Genomic DNA, 26,029 nt, shown 5'->3' with positions numbered 1-26,029 from the left:
TACTGGCCATTAAAATAGCAACACCATGAAGGTGACGTGCTACAGACGGGAAATTTAATCTAGCTGCTTGCTGCAACTGCTTGCACAGCCAACAGCCACATTCCAGTTGACAGAGGTGGGAGAATCTACTTCTCAAATGTGACTCTACTGCGCATGCGCATGAGCCCGCGCGTTAACTGCTAAAACAAATCGAATGTAAACAGTTGCGACTTCACGCTCATTGGAGGCAATTTGCTGTAATGAAGCACTGCATAGTCTTCCTAAAGCCTTTGACACATTTTCAATCGGCAGATGCTTGCATGAGCACTTGTGTCATCGTTGTATATGGCGCATTTCCTTTGCAATTTAAGTTATTTTCGTTTTTTTCTCTCGTTTATGTTTTATTGTTGAAGTATTATTCTGCAGTAGTGGGATACAGTAATATCCTTTGTTAGTGTATCGGTTCTTACTAGTCAAAATTACAAAAATTTAACTGAAAACTAAAACAATGAAAAATTCCCGGAATTCTAAAAATATCCCGGGTTTTTCTCGGTTTTCTCCCGGATGAAAAAAATTCCGGGTTTTTCCCGGATCTCCCGGTTGTACCAGGTCGTAGACACCCTGAATTAAATGAAATCAGGTGATGCCAAAGGAGTAAGATTAGGAAAAAATGAGACATTAAAAGTAGTGGACAAATATTTCTATTAGAGCAGCAAAGTGACTGACAATATCCAAAGTAAAGAACATATAAAATGTAGATTGGCAATAGCAAGAAACATGTTTCTGAATAAGAGAAATCTGTTAACAATGAACACAAATTTAATTGTTAAGAAATCTTTTCTGGGGGTGGAGGGGTGGGGAATTTGTGTGTAGCCTTGTAAAGAAATTAAACATATATAATGAAAAATTGACACAAAGGGAGGGTAGAAGTTTTTGCAATATTGTGCTACAGAAGAATGATGAAAATTGAATTGGTACAACAGATAACTAATGAGCAAGTTCTCAACTGAATTGGGTAGAAAATATATTTATGGCACAACTTGACAAAAAGAAGAGATCACTTTGATAGTATACATCCTGAGGTGTTAAGTAATAGTTGATTTGATACTAAAAAACAGCACAGGGAGGGGGGAGAAAGAGTAAAAATTATAGAGGGAGAGCACAGCTTGCCTACAGGGCAGTTTCAAGGGGATAAGGAAACAGACTCAAAGTTTGTAACAATTAACATAGGTCAGGTATTTAATTGTGAAGTTTATTGGGAAAAAAACTATCATGATGAAAACTAGAGGAGAGAATAAAAAAGACTTGCATCTAACTAAATCAAAAAATAAGAATTTGATCTCAATGACACCACAGCACACATTATGGGATCTATGGGAGTGCAGTCACAGCCAAATGACAGATAGAGAAAAAAGTATTCATCAGGAAGGCATCAAATAAGATACAACAGGTAAGTGGTGTGGGCAGAATTTAATGAAACAGAAAATAAATATTCATTAAGGCAGCTGGAGATCTTCCAGGCCACAGTTGAGATGTTCCTCCAATGTAAGGAAGGGGGGAACTGGACAACAGTCAGCCATCAGCAAAAAGGTGACAGATGTGAGGCAAGACCACTGAATGAATGTTACTAACAGCAGCCACTGTTGACGAGGTGGTACAGCTGGAAGCACCCTTTTATAAGAGATTTCTTATTGTAGTGTCTGTTTCCTCTGCCTGTACAAAAAGTTCCAAGTCAATTTATTCCTGACGTGTAATTGACATCATCGTAGTAACTATTGTGGTAGCCTGAACTAACGACTGTAAATAACAAATGTGCAATCGACCAGCCGGTTGCAAGCAGGCAGTGTTAAGTAGTGAACGCTTAGCTGTAGTATGTTACCATTGTTGTGTCATAAATCCCAATATAGTAACGTCTCTAATCAGGTGTTCAAGACATTGGAAAAATCATCATATGCAACAAGATACTTTGTTATCTATATGAAGCTATTACAAAATGACAAAGGGCAGAAATTCACATGAAAGGTCAACATTTTGATGACATAACTGACATTCATGACAATGTGACACACGAGTTGAACAACATCCTTAAGGGTTATTGAACATTCTGTGTGTTGTACTCAAGTGGGGGCAGACACTACAGAACACTTAAAGCATTAAAACCACCATGTTAACTTTTCTCTATTTTTTATTAATCCAGTCTCAAAAATATTTGGACTGACAGGGTGCATACGCCCTGAGATGACAGGGAAATCTGGGAAAAATAGGGAATGTTTTCATCTGGGAAAAACCCGTGAACTCTTCGTTGTTTTAGTTCTCAGGTAAATTCTTGTAATTTTGACTGGCACTGCAACAACAATAAAACATAAACGAGAGAATAAAATCAAAATAAAAGTACAGTAAATGTGCCATTTACAACAACAAAACAGAGTGCAAGCATAAGTGTTTGCCAACAGTAAAATGAGTCAAAGGCTTTAGGATGAAGATTATGCAATACTTTGTAACAACAAACTGCTTTCAACTATTTACATTTCTAACAGGTTGCGGAAAAATATTGTGAATGGTGGCTTGAGAAGCATTACGTTCAAAGTGAATTTCCTTTTATACAACATAAATATGTTACATGTGAAAATGTGCAATGACTTTCTTAAATCATGGAGTATTTGACTCTCATTCAAAACTTAACACTTTGAGGACCAGTCACTTAGAAAAATTTTGGGCCCAGATGACAGGGCAGTTAAACCATTACTTAAAATTTTGCTGGCCAATTTGTGTTTAATATAGCTTGGAGGTTAAACATACTCATAAAGACCAATATTATATATGAAAGCTTACCTATATAGTCGCATATTTAAAAAGGCAACACCTGAAAGGCAACAGACCAGAAGCCTGAATGAATAAGTGTTCCATAAAGTACCCACAGCACAAAAGAAACGCCACAGGAAGGGCATTGTCTTGGGCATTGACTGGAAATGTTACACAGACTCACGAAGTATCACAGGACCTCACATGGAGGGCTGTGAAATGCATCAGTGCAATGGTGGTGACCATATATGGTCACAAACGAGACCCCGCTAGGCTGTGGCCACAAGGAACAACACGGAAGGGGCAATGTGGCCTACAGTAAAGTATAAAGGCAGAGGCGGCGGCGTCTGAAAGAGAGTTCAGTTCAGACAACCGTCCGGGAGGGATCCCTGTGCAAGCCAGGCCCAGAGCCTGGACTTGTCATATTTGCTCTGGCTCTGCTTGTGTTCATACTTAGCTGTGTACCTTCCTCCATGGTATTTTGTACAATCAGGAATAGGGAACTTTCATGCAGATCACTAATTTAATTTAGTTCAGACAAGCATTAAAGATTGCAGTTATTCAAGTCTTGCCTATTTGTTTGTATGTTTCCTGACCAAATTCCATAACTCCTTCTCCATGTTAGCTGATAGGATGGACCATCCTCAGTTTCTTATGTCATTAAGAGTCTAGACCCCTCGCTGCACTTGACAATGCTGTGTGTATACTGTTCTTGGAGTCTTTTGCAGTGGCATGGCTGGATAAAATCTTCTCGGTTTTTAAGCCAAGTCAATTCAAATAAAATTCTCGAGCTTTTGACAGCTACCTCCACCATTGTAGTCAGGAGTAAAACTACTGATTGCCAGGACTGGCACAATGTGAGATAAGGTGTTAGGTGGATGTGGATGGGAGAGAAGGTGTTGAGCTTTGTGAAGGAATGAGTTGGCCTTGAGCCCAGACCACGATGATATCATCCGTGAATGAGACACGGGATTTGGGGTTTTGGGAGGGTAGGAAGGTTCCCCCCTAGATGGCACATAAAAAGGATGACATAGGAGGGTGCTATGTGGGTGTCCACGTCTGTGCTATGAGTTTATTTATGTACATTACTCTCAACAGACAAATAACCTTGTGTGTCAGGATTTAGTTGATAAGGTATATGAAGAACGATGTTGTGGGTTTGGAGTGTAAAGGACATTGGGAGAGGTAACGGCAAGGCCATGGTCAGGCGGGGTGTTGCTGTATATGGAGGTGAGATCAACAGTGACAAGCAGAGACCCAGGAGGTAAAGGAGTGGGGATGGTGAAGAGTTGGTGAAGGAAGTGATTAGTATCTTTGATGTGAAGGGGTATGTTTTGGGCAACTGGGTGGAAGTGTTGTTCAAAATGAGTGGAAATTCTTTCAGTACGAGCATAATAACCTGCTACAATGAAGTGTCCACAACTGTTGGATTTAGGGATTGTGGGGAGCATATATAAGGCGGTTGTGTGCAGTATCACTGGGGGAGGAGGGAGAGGCATTCAGAGGAAAGGTTCTGGAATGAGCCTAAGGATTTCAGTATGGATTTGTAGTTATGTTGCACTTCTCAGATGGGACCACTATGGCAGAGCTTGTAGGTGGTGGAGTTACGGCAGATGGCCAAGTCTTCTGTCATGTCGTCACTGCAATTCATCACGAGATTGGTGGAGCCTTTGTCTGCTGGGAGGATATTAGGTCAGGATCTGTTTTGAGGTTGTGTATGGCTGTCCTTTCTTCTGCTGAAAGTTTAATGTTCTTAGAGAGAGATTTGGGGAGGATGGTGAGGCCAAGTTGTAGGAAGGTGACCATGTGGTGATAAGGTGGGAGGTGGGACTATCACAGTTGGTGGTGATATGAACCGTAAGGGTGGCTTTGTTTGGAGGAATGGTGACAATGAAGTCAGAAGAAGTTAGGTTAGGTTAGGTTAGGTTAGGTTAGGTTAGGTTAGAGTACGTCTTTGGCAAGTCCACCTCTATACCTCCTGGATCCCCATTCATCACTGCTGATGCCACCTCATCCCTAATCCTCCCACCATCACCAGGAGAGTCGCCCTCATTAGCTACTATCACGCTGGACTGGAACACCTCAACTATATTCTTTGCCAGGACTTTGATAATCTATCATCATGCCCTGAAATGAGGACACCCTAAAGTAGTGTCCACAATCCACTCAACCCATACAACATCCTATTCATCTCTATCAACTTCCACTACCAATTTCTTGACACAGTGATCGTTCCCTGAGGAAAACTCAGGTGCAATATATGCCCAATCCCACCACTTAGTACTTCCCATGCCAGTCCCGTCACAGGCTCATCCTTTCCCATCAGAGGCAGGGGCACTGGTGAAACCCACTATGTCATATCCTTACTCTGCTGCAGTCATTGAACAGCTTTTTACGTCTGTGTGACAACCAACCAGCTGTCCAGCACTGCCACGCTATGACCAAGAACAAAGATGAGCACTGGGTGGCACAACATCCTCGATTTCAAGGGCTGCTTCACAGTCCACACCACTTGGATCCTTACAACACATCCTTCACCTCCATAACCCTCCTTGACTCAATCTCAGTTAATCCTCTGTTCCCACACCCTCCACCCAACACTTCCCCTTCCTCTGTCCTATCAACCACTCCCAATTCTATCTCTATTGATCCATCATGAATATGGAACTGTGGCCAGCCAAATATTTACCAAGGAATAATTTCCAAACAGCAGCAAACCAGCTACCTACCCTGAACTCCTCTTCCTGTCTCTCCCTCTGCCCACCCCACCCCATACATCCCCCAGCCGAGTCTACCTGCCAGAGGGCAATCCTGGCATTATGTGTTACGCAAGCACCATGTAGGAGTGCACTAGTGTGTGTGCGTGTGCGTGTGCGTGTGTGTGTGTGTGTGTGTGTGTGTGTGTGTGTGTGTGTGTGTGTGTGTGTTTGTGTGTGTGTCCTAATTCAAGGAAATATGCAATTTGTACTTTCATTTTTCTTTTTATTTAATCTTATTTTGACCTATCTAAAATTTGTAGAAGCAGCAATGCTGTTGGTTTGGTTTTAATTACACACAAGCTATGGAAAAAATTACCAACTAATGCAAACAGGTAACTGGATTTTTTTTTTTTTTTTTTTTTTCAATCAACAGCACTATTCATTTACGTAGCAAAATTTGGGTGTCGATCTTAGCTATTTCTCTTTATCATTAATTTAAATTTTACAACTGTAACTTACTCCATAAATAGAAAACAAAGTTTCACTGAATATTTAATGCAAACCATCCAAGAACTGTAGGTTGCTATCACATTAAAAATTAAAAGAATACACATAGATCAAAAGACGAAAAGGAATAGAGATCACAGAAAACGAACAGGTCAGTACAGTTATATCGTTTCAAACATTTGTAGCAACAACAGATAAATGGCACATGAGTACTTAGAAAATAGTACAGATAAGTCAAACTAGTTTAGCCCAGGAGCAAATGCAAGCTGAATGGCCATGTGCAAAAAACAGCAGAGTAGATACCTGGCCAACTGCCTAACATGGGTGCCTGATACATTTCAAAAAGGCAAAAGTTGTTAATTATTAAAATAAGCCACAACTTACATTTCACACACGGATCATGGTAAGCTGCCAGAAGACTTAATCGTAATTAGTCTCGACAACCATAAAAACTGTGTCTCACTTTGTCACAGATAAAATAATACACGTATTAGATGTGACATGAGTGACCAGTAACAGATAAACATGCAACTGACGGAGCAGCATTCATGTGTGACCAGAAATTGAGAAATGTGCATCTAGATGGTGCTGATGCACCCTGTGGTCTATAGCCGTAGCTAACAGCTGATATAACTGAACTGCATGCTAAAATCAAAATATTTTTGTAAAACAAATTCTGAGAAGACGGTGAGTGACAGAAAGCATCAAAAATTGTTACAATAGGATAACTAGGCTTATGAAAATTACATGAGAAGTGATATGATGTCTGAAATGCAGCAGTGAGGGGAGAAATCAGGGCAGGAATAAAAGTGTTGGGTTTTCTAGATCTCACCAAAATTGCATAAGTACTGGGGCTTCTGTCTTTTGAGATTTGCTTTGTATCTTGTTGTTCCTGTCTGCAGTCTGTTGTGGTATTTCCATACTTCCCAGTTTTCAGGGTGACCAGGGGGTAGTTTCCCTGACAGTTATATTCACTAATGTGAGTCGTTTTATTTTTTCGTTGGCGGAGTTGTTAATTTACCACACCCCCAGTTTACGCCGAATTTGGTGTTTATACTTCGCAGCTGCACTGAGCAAGTTATTCTTGATTTTAATCTTTGGGTAGACTATCAAATGCCATATTGTGGGTTTTGTTCGTATGTAGAGAACTTCATTCTCTCTTTGTGGAGCAATTGCAGGCAGGTGTTCACATGTAGGAGTATTTTTCATACAGCTGGTAATGGGTCCGGGTGTAGGGTCAAGTATGAGGTAATTTGCTCAATGTGCTAGTATTTGTATCAGATGGGAGAACCACATTTTTCAACGGAATTGCAAACTGCCATTGTTGCTGTTTTCATAACACCACTTGTGTTTTAGCAGCCCTATTTCAGCCTACAATTTTGCAGAAGATATGCTTCTGCCACTATTTTTTATTTTGATGTTGGCATAGTGCTGCTTGTATGTTAGGGCCTTGATTCGGATAATACACCAGTATTTGGGCTAGGTGCAGTGCTGCAGCAGAATTCCTCTCCGTGTAACCTGGAGATGTCTGGCTTCATGACTGACATGGAGGTAAAAAGCACAAACCTAGGTTTTTGTGATACAAGACATAGTAGTGCTCGAGTCTCTCTACAGCTGTAGTGATCCCAACTTTAATTTTCTCAAGCACATTAATGTCTCAGTAATAATCCACCGCCTTCTGTCCTGGAATTATGCAGAGAAAAATCGGTTTTCGAGGCCTCTAATAGCCAATCTTTTGTTACAGGGTAGATCTTTCCCATGAGGAATCTGAGATTAACCATACTGTAGGCAGGGAGAGGTCTATGGATGTCACGCCCATGATTTTGTTAGAGAGTAAGGTATAATTATGAATGTAATGAAAGTGATAATTTAGGTGAGGTCATGTAGCCATGTGAGTGCATCACATATGACTAAGGAGTTCTTTGCTGGGTTACGAGAAATAAGAAAAGACCAAGACAATTTATAAACAGAACAGAACAAAACAAAACAAAACATGCAGGATCAAGATATATAAAACTGAAGACTGCAGGTGCATGGAAAAGTCACTGCATCAACACCTTCCACTAATTCTTTGGAAATTTTGGGTGTTGTTGAGTTCATTCTGCAGCTTTAACATTCTCATGTTCTGAACTTAACAACATCCTCCCACTTCTAATTTAGTCATTAATTCATGTCTATTAATCTTCTAGGTTTCATGATGAATGGCAATCAATTCTGTTTCCCCCACATTCTAAAATCAATCACCACCCAAATCTCACACTTACCTGACGTTTTCATTCTCATCTTTATAAAAACACCACTCACCACTAACACACAGGGTCCACCTAAATGCAAATGGCCAATGGCTGTAGTGTTAACTCAGTTCTACTTATTACTTCCTGGATGATCTGTTATAACAATAACTGAACTGTCAAAGATTTAGTAAATTATTATTTATCAAATTTCTTGTTATAGAGTGGGGGAGGGGAGTGGCAGTATGAAGAGGAAGGATCATGGAATAATGTAGGAGACAAGTGGAGGAAGAGGAAGAAAGAACAACTATATTCTGATGATATATCAACGTAAAGAATCCTGCCCTTATTACTCAGGTTGCCATCAATGAATGTAGAAAAGAGAAGTAACAAGAAAATTACTGAGACATCTAAGTAAAATGCTGATTTTGTTGAAGGAGCACAAATCCATAAATCTGTGATTCTTAAGTGAAAACATAATACTTCACGCCTATTTAAAATTAGAAAAAACACTTACCAACCCATAAATTTGTCTTGTATTCTACATTGTGCTTCTCTACTGCCAAATTTTGTGCTTCCAAAATGGTATCTCTCACGTATGTTGCACCTTTCTTATTAACAAAACTGAGTTGTTTAATTGCTTCTTCCACCGACAATCCACGTACCAAACATGCTATATACCACATCTTCCATGGACTGTATTTAATGTTGGCTTTCATATGACAAACATACTGAAAGAAAGACATTTGAAAAATTTAAAGTTTGCAGATAATAAATTTTGTCAAACCACAGTCTAAGTAGGGTGAGTGGTTGTGTTGGCTGCAGTTAATGCAATGAATCTGAAATGGCTGCAAAACTGTGGGTTCGGAGGGGGAAAAAAAGGGTGAAGAAAGGAAAATTAGGGTTTATCATCTCATCAATGACCACAGCTTTAAAGATCACGTAAATGTTTGGTCAGAACTGTGCTGTAAATGAAATCAGACTACGTCTTTCCAAAGGACTGTAACAGCTCTATAAGTTCAGTATCTAAGCCACTATGCCAACTTGCCCGATTTGTAGGAAATGTCAGCTGAAGGTGGCACCAACATTATAAGATACTACACAAGTATATTTAACACCAACACAAGAGCACATATATTTAAAAAATCAGCAACTAAAATCAATCAACTACCACTGTGCAACAAGGAATGGTGACAACTTACAAACAATTGCATTCTCTGGATAAGTCATGTGTAAAAATAAAGCACATGTCAGCTAAACCATAGAACTAGCCCTGCCCTGATTGATGGAATGTTGTCAATTCTCTATTGGGGCAGCATGCTGTTTTGGGATAATCTGTAAACTAGAAGTGCTAGGTGAAAACTGTCATGAAATTTGAGACCAGAGCACAAATTACTGCAAAGTGAAAGATTTGTTCTAGAGCTGCTCATTAATTTATGATATTCTTTCGTCTCGGTGTAAATGAATGGAGATGAAACCCAACAGAAAACTCTTTTATGTCCATCTTATAAAAGAATGTAATCAAATACAGACAGGTAATGTTGAGAAAATTAGATTGGAAGATGAGGTGCTGACTGCAGTAGATGAGTTTTGTTATTTGGGTACCAAAAAACCTGACAACAGCTGAAGTTAAAGAAAGTAAGAAATATTGACTGGCTTTGTTTAAGAAGAGAAATATGTTAACATCAGATAAAAATATATAAGCTAGAAGGTCTTTTCCATTATTATTATTATTATTATTATTATTATTATTGTTTCTTTTCTCAGACATTATGTCTGGTCAAAAATAGAAAGTGACGCGGACCTTGATCAAGCTTGACTTCCTTTTAACTGTACGGTATATGTTACATTGCATTTAGGAACTTTCGGGTAACTGAATATGTATCAATAATTACAGATTTCTGTAGTTGTATATATATGTTTGGATGTAGCTGTATTGCGTTGATGTACTGGTGGATACTGTGTGGTATGACTCCTGTAGTTGATAGTATAATTGGTACAATGTCAACTTTATCCTGATGCCACATGTCCTTGACTTCCTCAGCCAGTGGGATGTATTTTTCAATTTTTTCTCCTGTTTTCTTCTGTATATTTGTTGTATTGGGTACGGATATTTCGATTAGTTGTGTTAATTTCTTCTTTTTATTGGTGAGTATGATGTCAGGTTTGTTATGTGGTGTTGTTTTATCTGTTATAATGGTTCTGTTCCAGAATAATTTGTATTCATCATTCTCCAGTACATTTTGTGGTGCATACTTGTATGTGGGAACGTGTTGTTTTATAAGTTTATGTTGTAAGGCAAGCTGTTGATGTATTATTTTTGCTACATTGTCATGTCTTCTGGGGTATTCTGTATTTGCTAGTATTGTACATCCACTTGTGATGTGATCTACTGTTTCTATTTGTTGTTTGCAAAGTCTGCATTTATCTGTTGTGGTATTGGCATCTTTAATAATATGCTTGCTGTAATATCTGGTGTTTATTGTTTGATCCTGTATTGCAATCATGAATCCTTCCGTCTCACTGTATTATTATTATTATTATTATTATTATTAATATTATTATTATTATTGCATGTCTTTTGGTTTCTTGTCTCGGTTAGCTTTGTACATATATTGAAATGAAAGTGGTGTTCAACAGTGCAAATTTGGACAGAACGAGCTGCGAGTGTTGCTTCCATTCGCTAACGGTATCTGCTGCTGAAAACAATAATTCTCTCTTTGAGTCGTTGTCCTCAAATTTGCTTTCGGTATAGCTCGATTATGTCTAGATTTTTGTTTTCCAGCAGTGTTAGCTGTGCGTTAACAGTGATACGCAGCATTATTATAGGTAGGCATACTGATGAAGAGTTGGTAGTGTAAGTGTTCACCGAATACAACGGAAAAGCGGTACGACTACGCTTTGTATATTTTGCTAGTTTCTGCTCGTTCTATAAAGAATTTTCTTAAATTGTCTACCTGTCCATAATGTAGGTCTTTTATGTCGATAAATCCCCTTCCTCCTTCCTTTCTACTTAATATGAATCTTTCTGTTGCTGAATGTATGTGATGTATTCTATATTTGTGGCACTGTGATCGTGTAAGTGTATTGAGTGCTTCTAGGTGTGTGTTACTCCATTTCACTACTCCAAATGAGTAGGTCAATATTGGTATAGCATAAGTATTTATAGTTTTTGTCTTGTTTCTTGCTGTCAATTCTGTTTTCAGTATTTTTGTTAGTCTTTGTCTATATTTTTCTTTTAGTTCTTCTTTAATATTTGTATTATCTATTCCTATTTTTTGTCTGTATCCTAGATATTTATAGGCATCTGTTTTTTCCATCGCTTCTATGCAGTCGCTGTGGTTATCCAACATGTAATCTTCTTGTTTAGTGAGTTTTCCCTTGACAATGCTATTTTTCTTACATTTGTCTGTTCCAAAAGCCATATTTATATCATTGCTGAATACTTCTGTTATCTTTAGTAATTGGTTGAGTTGTTGATTTGTTGCTGCCAGTAGTTTTAGATCATCCATGTATAGCAAATGTGTGATTTTGTGTGGGTATGTTCCAGCAATATTATAGCCATAATTTGTATTATTTAGCATGTTAGATAGTGGGTTCAGAACAAGGCAGAACCAGAAAGGACTTAATGAGTCTCCTTGGTATATTCCACGCTTAATCTGTATTGGCTGTGATGTGATATTACCTGAATTTGTTTGGATATTAAGTGTGGTTTTCCAATTTTTCATTACTATGCTTAGGAACTGTATTAATTTAGGATCTACTTTGTATATTTCCAATATCTGTAGTAACCATGAGTGGGGTACACTATCAAAAGCTTTTTGGTAATCAATGTATGCATAGTGCAGTGACCTTTGTTTAGTTTTAGCCTGATATGTCACCTCTGTATCTATTATCAGTTGCTCTTTACCTCCTCGTGCTCCTTTGCAGCAGCCTTTTTGTTCTTTATTTATAATTTTGTTCTGTGTTGTATGTGTCATTAATTTCTGTGTAATGACTGAAGTTAATATTTTGTAGATTGTTGGTAGGCATGTTATGGGGCGATATTTTGCTGGGTTTGCTGTGTCTGCTTGATCTTTAGGTTTCAGATAAGTTATTCCATGTGTAAGTGTATCAGGGAATGTGTATGGGTCTGCAATGTAACTGTTAAATAATTTAGTTAGGTGTGAATGTGTTGAGGTGAACTTCTTTAACCAGAAATTTGCTATTTTATCAATTCCAGGGGCTTTCCAATTGTGCGTAGAATTAATTGCTCGGGTGACTTCATGTTGCAAAATTATCACTTCAGGTATTTGTGGTATCATCTTGTATGTGTCTGTTTCTGCTTGTATCCACTGTGCATGTCTGTTATGTTGCTCCAGAAGTGTTCCATGTCTGTTATGTTTGGTGGAGGGTCTATTTTAATGTGTGTGTTATCTGTTGTCTGGTAAAATTTCTTTTGGTTTGTGTTGAATGTTTGGTTTTGTTTCCTTCTATTTTCACTTTTTTTGTATCTTCTAAGTCGTTTGGCCAATGCTTGTAATTTCTGCTTCTTTTCATCTAATTGCTCTATTGCTTCTTGTTGTGAGATTTTACCTAATTTTTTTCATTTTTTGTCTGATATTTCATTTCTTATAAATTGTGTTAGCTGTCCGATGTCTTTTCTCAGTTTTTCTATTCTGATCTGTAGCTTGAGTTGTCATACTGGTTTTGTGGGTTTCTTCTGTGTGTTGGTTGGTTCCGATCTCTGCCTAGTGTGTATATTTAGTGTAGTGAGTGCTCCTATATAAACCAGTAGTTGTAACTCTTCCATAGTTGTATTTTCAATTATTTTGTTGTGTATGATTGTGTTGATAGTTGTTAATGTTGTTTCGACTTGTGGGTTATCTGGTGGTCTATGCAAGAATGGTCTGATGTCTGTATTTGTGTCTTTGTATTCTATATATGTCAATTGAAATTTTTCTTCTGTATCTAACATGTGTGTCACTTCGTGTTCTATTTGTGCTTGTTCTGGTGGCTGTCTTAAGATTTCGTTTTCCTCTGATTGTTTAATTGACACGTGTTGTTCTTTGTCTGTTTGCTCTGGGATGTTTGAGTCCATTACTGTATTTTCTTCTCCTTCTGATTGCACATTATTTTGTTCCAGTATTTGTTGTACTTGTAGTTTGATGTTTTCTAATTCTGACTGGGGTATCCTCTTATTTTTTATTATTAAACGAATCTGATCAGCTAGTCGTCGTTCTGTTAAAAATTTTAATTCCGGGTATCTGGTAATAAATGGTGTATACTTGTGATCTGTATCCAGTTGTGTTGGTTCCTAAGTTTGTTGCTTCGTAATAACAGAACATGAGGTGTCAGTTAACTTCATCTGACCATCTCATCCTCTGTCTTTGTTTTCCTTCTAGAGTGGTTGCAGGAAGCATATCCTGCAAAACACCTCTATTTGGATTTAAATCATTTGCCGTGTGGCTAGCAGTGTCGTTACCATTGTGGACAGGCATAGGGTTCAAGCGTCGTCCCCGACCATGACAGCACTTGTCCAAGGCTTCATTAGTTCTGTCCTGAACCAACTAATCACACTAAAAGGGGGGTTAGCCCTATTAGTGGTTTGTACTTTTCGTCGCCTTTTACGACTGGCAGAATATACTGGAGGCCTATTCTTTTCCCGGGCCTCCACGGGGTTTGTTGTTATTATTATTATTATTATTATTATTGTTGTTGTTGTGGTCTTCAGTCCTGAGACTGGTTTGATGCAGCTCTCCATGCTACTCTATCCTGCGCAAGCTTCTTCATCTCCCAGTACCTACTGCAACCTACATCCTTCTGAATCTGCTTAGTGTATTGATCTCTTGGTCTCCCTCTACGATTTTTACCCTCCACGCTACCCTCCAATGCTAAATTTGTGATCCCTCGATGCCTCAGAACATGTCCTACCAACCGATCCCTTCTTCTAGTCAAGTTGTGCCACAAACTTCTCTTCTCCCCAATCCTATTCAATACCTCCTCATTAGTTACGTGATCTACCCACCTTATCTTCAGCATTCTTCTGTAGCACTACATTTCGAAAGCTTCTATTCTCTTCTTGTCCAAACTAGTTATCGTCCATGTCTCACTTCCATACATGGCTACACTCCATACAAATACTTTCAGAAACGACTTCCTGATACCTAAATTTATATTCGATGTTAACAAATTTCTCTTCTTGAGAAACGCTTTCCTTGCCATTGCCAGTCTACATTTTATATCCTCTCTACTTCGACCATCATCGGTTATTTTACTCCCTAAATAGCAAAACTCCTTTACTACTTTAAGTGTCTCATTTCCTAATCTAATTCCCTCAGCATCACCCGACTTAATTTGACTACATTCCAGTATCCTCATTTTGCTTTTGTTGATGTTCATCTTATATCCTCCTTTCAAGACACTGTCCATTCCGTTCAACTGCTCTTCCAAGTCCTTTGCTGTCTCTGACAGAATTACAATGTCATCGGCGAACCTCAAAGTTTTTACTTCTTCTCCATGAATTTTAATACCTACTCCGAATTTTTCTTTTGTTTCCTTTACTGCTTGCTCAATATACAGATTGAATAACATCGGGGAGAGGCTACAACCCTGTCTCACTCCTTTCCCAACCACTGCTTCCCTTTCATGCCCCTCGACTCTTATAACTGCCATCTGGTTTCTGTACAAATTGTAAATAGCCTTTCGCTCCCTGTATTTTACCCCTGCCACCTTCAGAATTTGAAAGAGAGTATTCCAGTCAACATTGTCAAAAGCTTTCTCTAAGTCTACAAATGCTAGAAACGTAGGTTTGCCTTTTCTTAATCTTTCTTCCAAGATAAGTCGTAAGCTCAGTATTGCCTCACGTGTTCCAACATTTCTACGGAATCCAAACTGATCTTCCCCGAGGTCGGCTTCTACCAGTTTTTCCATTCGTCTGTAAAGAATTCGCGTTAGTATTTTGCAGCTGTGATTTATTAAACTGATAGTTCGGTAACTTTCACATCTGTCAACACCTGCTTTCTTTGGGATTGGAATTATTATATTCTTCTTAAAGTCTGAGGGTATTTCGCCTGTCTCATACATCGTGCTCACCAGATGGTAGAGTTTTGTCATGACTGGCTCTCCCAAGGCTGTCAGTAGTTCTAATGGAATGTTGTCTACTCCCGGGGCCTTGTTTCGACTCAGGTCTTTCAGTGCTCTGTCAAACTCTTCACGCAGTATCTTATCTCCCATTTCATCTTCATCTACATCCTCTTCCATTTTCATAATATAGTCCTCAAGTACATCGCCCTTGTATAAACCCTCTATATGCTCCTTCCACCTTTCTGCTTTCCCTTCTTTGCTTAGAACTGGGTTGCCATCTGAGCTCTTGATATTCATACAAGTGGTTCTCTTCTCTCCAAAGGTCTCTTTAATTTTCCTGTAGGCTGTATCTATCTTACCCCTAGTGAGACAAGCCTCTACATCCTTACATTTGTCCTCTAGCCATCCCTGCTTAGCCATTTTGCACTTCCTGTCGATTTCATTTTTGAGATGTTTGTATTCCTTTTTGCCTGCTTCATTTACTGCATTTTTATATTTTCTCCTTTCATCAATTAAATTCAATATTTCTTCTGTTACCCAAGGATTTCTATTAGCCCGCGTCTTTTTACCTACTTGATCCTCTGCTGCCTTCACCACTTCATCCCTCAGAGCTACCCATTCTTCTTCTACTGTATTTCTTTCCCCCATTCCTGTCAATTGCTCCCTAATGCTCTCCCTGAAACTCTCTACAACCTCTGGTTCTTTCAGTTTATCCAGGTCCCATCTCCTTAAATTCCCACCTTTTAGCAGTTTCTTCAGTTTCAATCTGCAGTTCATAACCAATAGATTGTGGTCAGAATCTACATCTGCCCCAGGAAATGTCTTACAATTTAATACCTGGTTCCTAAATCTCTGTCTTACCATTATATAATCTATCTGAAACCTGTCAGTATCTCCAGGCTTCTTCCATGTATACAGCCTCCTTTCATGATTCTTGAACCAAGTGTTAGCTATGATTAAGTTATGCTCTGTGCAAAATTCTACAAGGCGGCTTCCTCTTTCATTCCTTCCCCCCAATCCATATTCACCTACTATGTTTCCTTCTCTCCCTTTTCCTCCTGACGAATTCCAGTCACCCATCACTATTAAATTTTCGTCTCCCTTCACTACCTGAATAATTTCTTCTATCTCTTCATACATTTCATCTATTTCTTCATCATCTGCAGAGCTAGTTGGCATATAAACTTGTACTACTGTAGTAGGCATGAGCTTTGTGTCTATCTTGGCCACAATAATGCGTTCACTATGCTGTTTGTAGTAGCTAACCCGCACTCCTATTTTTTTATTCATTATTAAACCTACTCCTGCATTACCCCTATTTGATTTTGTATTTATAACCCGGTAATCACCTGACCAGAAGTCTTGTTCCTCCTGCCACCGAACTTCACTAATTCCCACTATATCTAACTTTAACCTATCCATCTCCCTTTTTAAATTTTCTAACCTACCTGCCCGATTAAGTGATCTGACATTCCACGCTCTGATCCGTAGAACGCCAGTTTTCTTTCTCCTGATAACGACGTCCTCTTGAGTAGTCCCTGCCCGGAGATCCGAATGGGGGACTATTTTACCTCCGGAATATTTTACCCAAGAGGACGCCATCATCATTTAATCATACAGTAGAGCTGCATGTCCTCGGGAAAAATTACGGCTATAGTTTCCCCTTGCTTTCAGCCGTTCGCAGTACCAGCACAGCAAGGCCGTTTTGGTTAATGTTACAAGGCCAGATCAGTCAATCATCCAGACTGTTGCCCCTGCAACTACTGAAAAGGCTGCTGCCCCTCTTCAGGAACCACATGTTTGTCTGGCCTCTCAACAGATACCCCTCCGTTGTGGTTGCACCTACAATACGGCCATCTGTATCGCTGAGGCACGCAAGCCTCTCCACCAACGGCAAGGTCCATGGTTGATGGGGGGATTATTATTATTATTATTATTATTACACATTATATGAAAGCAAAATGTGGTATACAAACAGTGCAGACAAAAAGTTGGTAGATGTTTCTTAAATGTGATGCTACTGAAGATCAAATGGGTAGCTTGAGGAGTAAACATTTTGGGTTAGACTTGACATGACCATTACAAATATCAATTTGGAAATAAATTATTGCAGCTAGCCTCATTTATTGCTCTTGCCACCACATATATCAGAGGATTATATCTCAGTCAGTAGGTTGTGACCTAAAATAGCTCAGATGCTTTGTGTGTGACTTCTGTGGCTGATCTTAGACACTGTCTTTCAGTAGTCATATTTTCTTTTCCAGTCATATTAACATACACGTTCTATACACTGAACAAAGCAAAAATGGCTTCTCTAACATTGCTTAGTTTAATTTATAGAAAGTGTATGTGATGTACATATGAATGGAAGACTGAAAGACAGTGCCTAAGGTTACCTACAAAAGTCTTGCACACACAGTGTGCGTGCCTTTTTAGGTGTAATAAATCCACCTGCTCATGGAGATAGACATAGTGAGAAGAATAATAAATGTGGATGGTAACAAGAATTTGTAGTTTTGAATTGTGATGTAAGTAGACTGGGGAACTAATGATATACTGAATCAAACTGTAGAGAAAAGAGTTGTACGGCACAATTTCACAGAATGCAGTGACAGGACAATAGGACAAACCTCAAAGCAACAAGTATCAGTTAATTTGGAAACAGAGGAAATTGCAGACCATCTAAACTGTAGAAAGACACCAAGACATCAACACAGTAAGCAAGATTGAATGGGTATACAGAGCAAGTATGAAAAGACACCCAAGATGGACTAGCGCGGAGAGTTGCATCAAATCGGTTTATGGACAGATGACTACAGTAAACACCAACAAACCATCTTAGTGTACCTTTCCCCTCTCAGTATGACAAACTATGGCAGACAATGCATCAGTGGATCAACAGACCATAACAGTTGTGAAAGGACAGCATGCTTTCTGACAAGAAATGGAAAGTATCCCACCAGCTATCAAAGAAAACTCTGGCATGCTCGTGGATAGTGTTTGATGCAAAAGAAAACTAGCTCAATAACTGCATTTTAAGATATGTATATAGACTCAAAACTAATGCATCAAATTTATCTTGAAGCTTAATGTTACAAGGAAGTCCCAATAGACAAAACTCCAAAATTATTTAGGAAAAAAGAGGGGAAAGAACTATATTCATGTTATAAGCAAAGTGCAAGTAATAAAAGAGATAGTACATAGAATTTGGAGCATATTGTGTTTGCTAATGTACGTTATTTTTTAAAAAGGTCATCCCTGGTGCATTCCTGCAGTTCCCTGACGAAAATGACTTGTTATGAAAGTAAGCATCATATAAAATCTGCCACCAGATTACATCTAAAATCAGGATACTTACAGCAGGTCTTGGTTCTTCATCCGGTAATTGTGGTGGATACATTTTCTTGTTGTGACTGAGCCACTTACGAGGTCCACCAGGCCTGCCACTCCAGGCATTGGCAACTGAGCTAGTGTGGAAGCAAGCAATGCTTGGCAGCAATGCTGACATTTGTTTCACACACGAAAACATTCTATAAAATAAAAATGTGGAAGATTACTGCTTCTTGTACATGTTTTACAATTTGGCAAAGTGCATAATTATAAAATTATGATCAAAATAATATAGCAGAGATGCTGAGTCGCAGATAGGTACAATAAAAAGACTGTCAAACAAAGCTTTCAGCCAAATGGGCCTTCATCAAAATTAAACAACAACAACAACAACCACACACACACACGGTTATATTCTCTGGCTGCCAATGCCAGTCTGGTCTTGGCAGCCAGAGACTGTGTGTGTGTGTGTGTGTGTGTGTGTGTGTGGTCTATTTCTGATGAATGCCGGAATGCCTGTTTGGCCAAAAGCTTTGTTTGACAGTCTTTTTGTTGTACCTATCTGCGGCTCAGCATCTCCGCTATATGGTGAGTAGCAACTATCCTTTTCATAATATTGTCATTATTCGATTCTGGATTTTCTATTGATTGATCAAAACAAAATATTTGAGAAAGGAAATGGGGTTATGAACCCTACCTGTGAACACAGTATATTAACTACTATCCTCTGCACTCAAAAAAATTAATGTAGGAAATGCTTTATCTGTCAATAAAATTAATACTTAAGTTTTCAACCATGACAAGTGTGTGGAAAATTAGGCAGTTATTTCACATTTCAACAACACTGACCACCAAGTTGCACTCATTTCATATTCTGTTATGGAATAACACACTGTTGTAAGGAAGACAGGCAAAAAGAAGGCAGATTAGGGTATAGCATTCCACTTAAAAAGGGGGTTTTAGAGACAGAGCACAGACTGAGGAAGCTGAGGAAAATATTGGCCATGTGCTTTTCAAAGAAAACAGCCTGAGATTTCCCTCAAGTGATTTAGTGAAACATGGAAACACTAAATCTGAAAGATTGGATGGGGCTTTTGAACCAATGTCCTCACAATTTATAGTTTCTTACAACATAAATTTTTCAGCATGATTATATTTATCAACATCTAGATTCTGCAAACCATTGTAACATGTCCAGCACTGAGTACCTCTAATTGTGCAACTTACTATGGCTTCTACCCATTTCATTCAGTTATGGGGTATTTGACAAGTGATTGCTTGAACGTCTTTCTACACACTGTAACTATGCCAATCTTGTCTTTGTATCCCAATGGCAAGAAATACATATGGGATTGTAGTATATTTCTAGATTCATCACTTACAATTGCTTCTCAAAACTTCGTAAGTAGGCTTTCACACAGTAGTTCGCATTTATCATAAAGCATCCACCAAATCAGCTACCTCAGAATCTCCATGATGATTTCCAATGGGCCCTGCAAACCAGTGACCACTTGTGCTTTCCTTTTTGTATATTTTCCTTACCTACTGCTTGTCCTAATCTATCATTTTTGTTTTGTTCTTTGTTTGTAAAATAGTTAGGAAAAAACCATGTGGGAAAATTTTTGATAGCAGAAACTTTTTATGTTTTAACATGCTTGTTGGTGTATGGATACACTTTCTTTTAATATATGTTGTTTTTCACATAAACCTATGTGGACATACAGCTGTATTCACTGACAGGGTCAACGGAAGCGTCCGATTCCACCCGTCGGCTTTGACCTGTGATGTAAGACTGTTGTGATGTGTGACGTCATGATGGTGCGGAATTTAGTTTGTGAGAGTGGCGTGTATGTAGGTGTCGTTTTGATGTGATCAATGGTGCTCTCTGGTGGTGTGTTTATGTGTTGTGTGGTAGGTGATGTTTTTGGTTTAGTTTGCGTGTGTGGCGTGTTTATAGGTGGCGTATTGTTGCGGTCGGTGGTTCTCTCTGGTGGTGTGTTTATGGGTAGCGTGTTATGTGGTGAATGGGGTTCATTTGCGCGGTAGCATTGCACGTGTGTGGCATCGGTACTGACTGTGCTTTCAGCGGAATATTTTTCAGTGAGTTAACGATTTTGGTTTTGTTATGTCGACATTATTGTAGTTTCTTTCTGTTCATTGTGTGTGAATTTTGGTAAATTGCTTTGTTTATGTATTTGGTAGGTGTGGATATGACTGACAACGTCAACAGTTTTCGGTTGTCGGCGATGATGGTTGACAGTGCGTTATCTCTAACAAAAGTTTCTTCAACTATTCGGATTTTTGGATGAAGTCGTGACGTGTTCAGTGCGTCGTGAAGAAATGACCCTTACTAAAGTTCCGGCGTCTCGGACCAGGGGCAGTTAAATGTGGAGATGTCGTAAGGATAACAGGTCAAGGGAAGTGTTCGAGTCCAATTTTGATTTTCTAGGTGTCTTTTTATGGTAGTATTAATTGTGGTGATGGCGAAAGTTTTGAGATTTATAGTGTGGTATCGGTAGTTGCTGTTGACCTATATAGGTCAAGGGAAGTGTTCGATTCCATTTTTGTTGTGTTTTTTGAGGTAGTAATGATTGTGGATGTGGTTGTATTTTGGGTTTTATGATTTTGAATCTGTTTCTGTTGACCTATATAACTCAAGGGAAGTGTTTGATTCCAGTGGATATTGTTTTTAGTTAATTTTGGGAAGGTTGTAGTCATTTTATTTTAGCATTTTTGTCGTTTGGTTTAGTTGCGTGTGTTTATTTTTAGTTTGGCCCCACCCAAAAACCCCCATTTTCCCCGCACTTGTCCCGTTAGTTTTAGAGGAATATGTGTTTGATGGTTTTTCAATCTATTTTTGTGTTTGATGTCATGTTTACTTAATGACGTCATAGTCACGATATGGGAGTTGTCGTTTCCGCCATATTGGTGACGTCACTGGTCAAAGCAGATGGGTGGAATCAGTCGTTTCCGATAACCCGACATGTCACCAATATTTTACTCAAATGAATGACTCTGAAACCCCGAGGGAATCATGAAATGTGGAAGCAAGGGTATCATCATGAGTGCTCCAGGGAAGTGTGATAGCATCGCTCTTATTTTCTACATACATAAATAATCTGGCAGACAAGGTAAGCAGCAGTCTGTGGCTGTTTGCTGATGGTGCTGTGGTGTATGGGACAGTGTTGTAATTGAATGAATGTAGAAGGATACAAATAGAATTAGACAAAATTTCTAGTTGGTGCGATGAATGGCACCTAGCTCTAAATGTTGAAGAATGTAAGTTAACACAGATGAGTAGGAAAAACAAACCCATAATGTTCCAATACAGTATCGGTTGTGTGCTGCTTGACTTCACATCAACAAAATATCTAGGCACAGTGTTGAAAATCAATACGAAAGGGATTGTAGTAGGGAAAGTGACCGGTTGACTTCGGTTCAATGGGCAATTTGAGAAATGTGTGGTTCATCTGTAAAGGAGGCATGTAGGACACTAGTCTACAACTTATTGTTGAGTAGTGTTTGAGTGTTTCACGCCAAGGCGGATTAGAGGAAGACATCGAAGTAATTCGAAGGTGGGCTGCTAGATTTGTTACCGATAGGTTCAGCCAACATGCAAGTATTACAGAGACACTTCAGGAACTCAAATGGGAGACACTGGAGGGAAGGTGACAGTCTTTTCAAGCACCGCTATTGAGAAACTGGCATTTGAGGCTGACTGCAGAATGATTCTACTACTGCTGATGCACGTTTTGTGTAAGGACCATGAAGATAAAATTAGAGAGATTAGGGATTATATGGAGGCATAGAGACAGTCATTTTCCCCTCGCTCTATCTGTGAGTGGGACAGAAAAGGAAATGACCAGTATTGGTTCATCGAACCCTCTGTCATCAACCATGCAATGGCTTGCGGAGAATGTACATTGATGTAGATAGAGGTTGTGGGCTCCGTGACATATGAAAGTTTGGGTCGGTCCTGGAGGCATGATAACTGGTCAAGGCGACAACTCACAATAAATGGGAAATCAGAGTTAGAGTCCTGGTCCAGCACAAAGTTTCATTTCTCACAAACAGCTGATACCAATTTGGATTCACAAAATTCAAATCAATTTAATCGGCCTTACAGCCTACTTCTCAACTGCTCCACAAAGAGGAAAAATATACACCCAAATCTTTGAAACTTCCTGGCAGATTAGAACAATGTGCCAGTAAGTTTCAAATTGGCACGCATACTGCTGCAAGGTGGAAATTCATTCTGAAAACAACCCTAGAGTGTGGCTACACCATGTCTCCGAGGTATCCTTTCTTCCATGAGCGCTCATCTTATAAGATACACTGCAGAGCTTCTGTGAAGTCTGGAAGGTTGGAGGTGAGGTAATGGCAGAAATAAGGCTGTGAAGAGTGGTCACGAGCTGTGATTGTGTAGCTCAGTTGGCAGAGCACTTACTTGTGAAAGACAAATTTCCCACATTCAAGTTCTGGTCCTGCATACAATTTTAATCTGTCAGGAAGTTTCATATCAGTGAACACTCCACTGCAAATTGAAAATTCATTCTGGAACTAAATCTTTCCATGTGAGCTCTGATCTTTTTTATTTTATTATGATAGTTATTTCTCCCTGTGTATGTGGGAGTGAAAAAAAATATTTTGGCATTCAGAGGGGTAAGTTGATCATTAAAATTTCAAACGCCCACAATAAACACCTTTGTGTTAATAACTGCCACCCCAACTCAATCATCATATCCACAAGACTTCCCTCCCCCCCCCCCCCATTTCACCACAGTACAAAACAACTGCCCTTCTTTGAACTTTTTCGATATCCTCTATCAATCCTATCTGATAAGGATACCACAACACACAAAGTATCCAGGAAATACTCCACCATTTCCCTAATTGTAAAGGAACATTTGAAAGTGAAGTCCAACATTTCTGTTTTTTGTTTGTTATAAGTAAAGAATATAGAAAGGCTACAGAGAACTATGCTTCAGGGCAGAAGACTTCCTATCTTTCTTTTTAATGCACACAGTTAATATATAGTTATGCTTATATAACATCACTGAATAAAGACACTGCATAAACTTGATGAAAACTAAAATGTTTTGGAATGAAATCCAAGAGACACTTGAATAATGAAAGTGGAGAATATTGAAGTTGCGTACAGACAAAAATATGATAGGAAAAAAAATAGATGAAGTGAAAACGAAAGGAACAGAATGAGAATATAAGCTTCAAACTGAGGAAATTAACAGCAATGAGATTTGATGGAGAAAATGAACGATAACACAAACAGGAGTGGGAATCAGGGTGTGTGGAGGAAGTGGATGAGGCGGGGGAGGGGGGGGGGGGGCGGGAGAAGAATACTTAACAACAGTTGTTACTCTGTTGTTCACATATGTTATTAAATAAGACAGTACTATGCACTTCAAGTTGCCTATAATCAAGATTCTCCATGTCCTGATTTTCCTTAGAAATATGAATAAGTTCCTCTGCTCAGTTATATACAATATCTCTTTCCGTACCACCTTCTTCATCTAATGCATTCATTATCAATGTTTTATTATTATTATATAGAACTGTACACTATGCACCTAAGATTCACACATAACACAATTACTTTTGGAAAAGTAATATATATTCGCTTCACTGGAGAAATAATAAGAAATGGCACATTCTCATGGCCTTATTGTACTAAAATGATAATACATCTATGGTGACAACATCAGTAAAATATATGTTATCTATCAGATATTTAATATATTGTAATTAACAACATTTCAAACAAACCAAAAATATGTACACTTTTTTATTGACATCAAGCGGAACAGAAATTAACTTTTTAATAAACAATATTGAGAAAAAGCTGCAGGTGTTCATCAATGATGCAACATACACATTCCTTTTTTCAATACTGCGGGTGTTAAGGAATGCACTCTACAGATAATACAGCGAGAGCATTTATACCTCTTGCACCTACTGCTCCCAGAAACTCAGAAGGGAATTAAAGTACAAACACTAGTCTAATCTTACAAACTATATATTTTATTATTTGTTTTGTCAGTAGGGAAAAGCCTCGTGCAGCCGGACATAATGTAGCATACATTGTTAAACTTACATAACCTTAATGACAATGAAAATAACGAAACAACGAATGCCAAATGGTTCAAATGGCTCTGATCACTATGGGACTTAACAGCTGTGGTCATCAGTCCTCTAGAACTTAGAACTACTTAAACCTAACTAACCTAAGGACATCACACACATCCATGCCCGAGGCAGGATTCGAACCTGCGACCGTAGCAGTCGCACGGCTCCGGACTGCGCGCCTAGAACCGCGAGACCACCGCGGCCGGCCAACGAATGCTGAAATTAAGTACTTGTTTAGGCTGATACGAATAATTCCCGCTTACACTTCCCGGTCTGAATCGGTTTACTATTTGTGAAAGTAACATGAGCTTGCGCCCCATCGAATATAATCGAACACAAGAAACAAGTATTTACGAGCACCACATAGACTTATATACAAGGAACATATTTTGCAGTGATTTTGGAACTTACACTGGGTAGTAATAAATGCAGGTGTTGCACTTAACAGAAACTTAAAGAAACATTCCCTAAGAATGAGTACTTCAGAACTGTATCCAGTGAATATAATATTGAGAATCACAAACACATTATGCCGTCGCTTTACTTCATCACATAACGCTTCTCCAGTTCTCCTACAGCTATTCTGATGTAAATATAAACAATCCAAAGATGTTCGGTTGGTCTGCCAGCAGTAAACACTTTGCTCCTCCCAGTACATTATGGAGTCAATTGTCGTAAACTGTCTCAACACTACTGTCGAACTGCAGCTGCGTACAAATAAATCTACATCCACGCTCTGAAAACCACTGTAAGCGCATGGTAGAGTGTATCAATTATTAGTCGTTCTACCTGTTTCAATCCCATGGAACGCGGGAAGAATAACTATTTATTTAAACGACCCATTGCGCAAGGGCAATGAGGGGCCGCCCCCTACCTCACAGCAAAATGAAAAAAATATAGTGTATTCATGTGTTTTTCTTTCAAGAAAACGATTTAAAAGTCAGTGTTACACAGGCTTTTACCACGGTAAGATCTGAGAATTCTTTACAGCTACTTATAAGTTGTCATAAGTCTTTCAAAATATTGAAAATACAACATACCGCAGGTCTGGGGTAACGGATATCTTAGCAGGTAGATAAACATCTGAATGGATGAAAAACATGATTAAAGTCTTCAAGGCACTCAAGGTTGTGTTAGCAAATTCCATTATGCTCACGCACACCCTCCCAGATGTCTGCATTTCTATCCCCACAGATGAAAGCAGTTCTGTGGTTGGCGCAGTTTTACAACAGCGGTTATGTGATTACAACCAACCTTTACAATTATTTTCTA

The 26,029-nt window shown here is 38.8% G+C and overlaps 1 protein-coding gene across 1 annotated transcript in view; it reads right to left on the bottom strand.

Annotated features, from left to right (window-relative positions):
• The window catches only part of LOC126176035 (39S ribosomal protein L22, mitochondrial), a 41,298-nt gene extending 15,929 nt beyond the window's left edge, over positions 1–25,369 (bottom strand). The window contains exons 1-3 of the mRNA XM_049923167.1: positions 25,169–25,369; positions 18,642–18,813; positions 8,736–8,949 (exon numbers count right to left, since the gene is read on the bottom strand). Of these exons, the coding sequence (XP_049779124.1) occupies positions 8,736–8,949; positions 18,642–18,812 (385 nt within the window). The 5' untranslated portion in view covers position 18,813; positions 25,169–25,369. The remainder of the gene's footprint in view (positions 1–8,735; positions 8,950–18,641; positions 18,814–25,168) is intronic.
• Positions 25,370–26,029: the final 660 nt, after the last annotated feature.

Source organism: Schistocerca cancellata, chromosome 3 (genome assembly GCF_023864275.1).
Source record: "Schistocerca cancellata isolate TAMUIC-IGC-003103 chromosome 3, iqSchCanc2.1, whole genome shotgun sequence".
Taxonomy (NCBI): Eukaryota; Metazoa; Arthropoda; class Insecta; order Orthoptera; family Acrididae; genus Schistocerca; species Schistocerca cancellata.
This window is presented reverse-complemented; position numbering and strand designations above follow the sequence as displayed.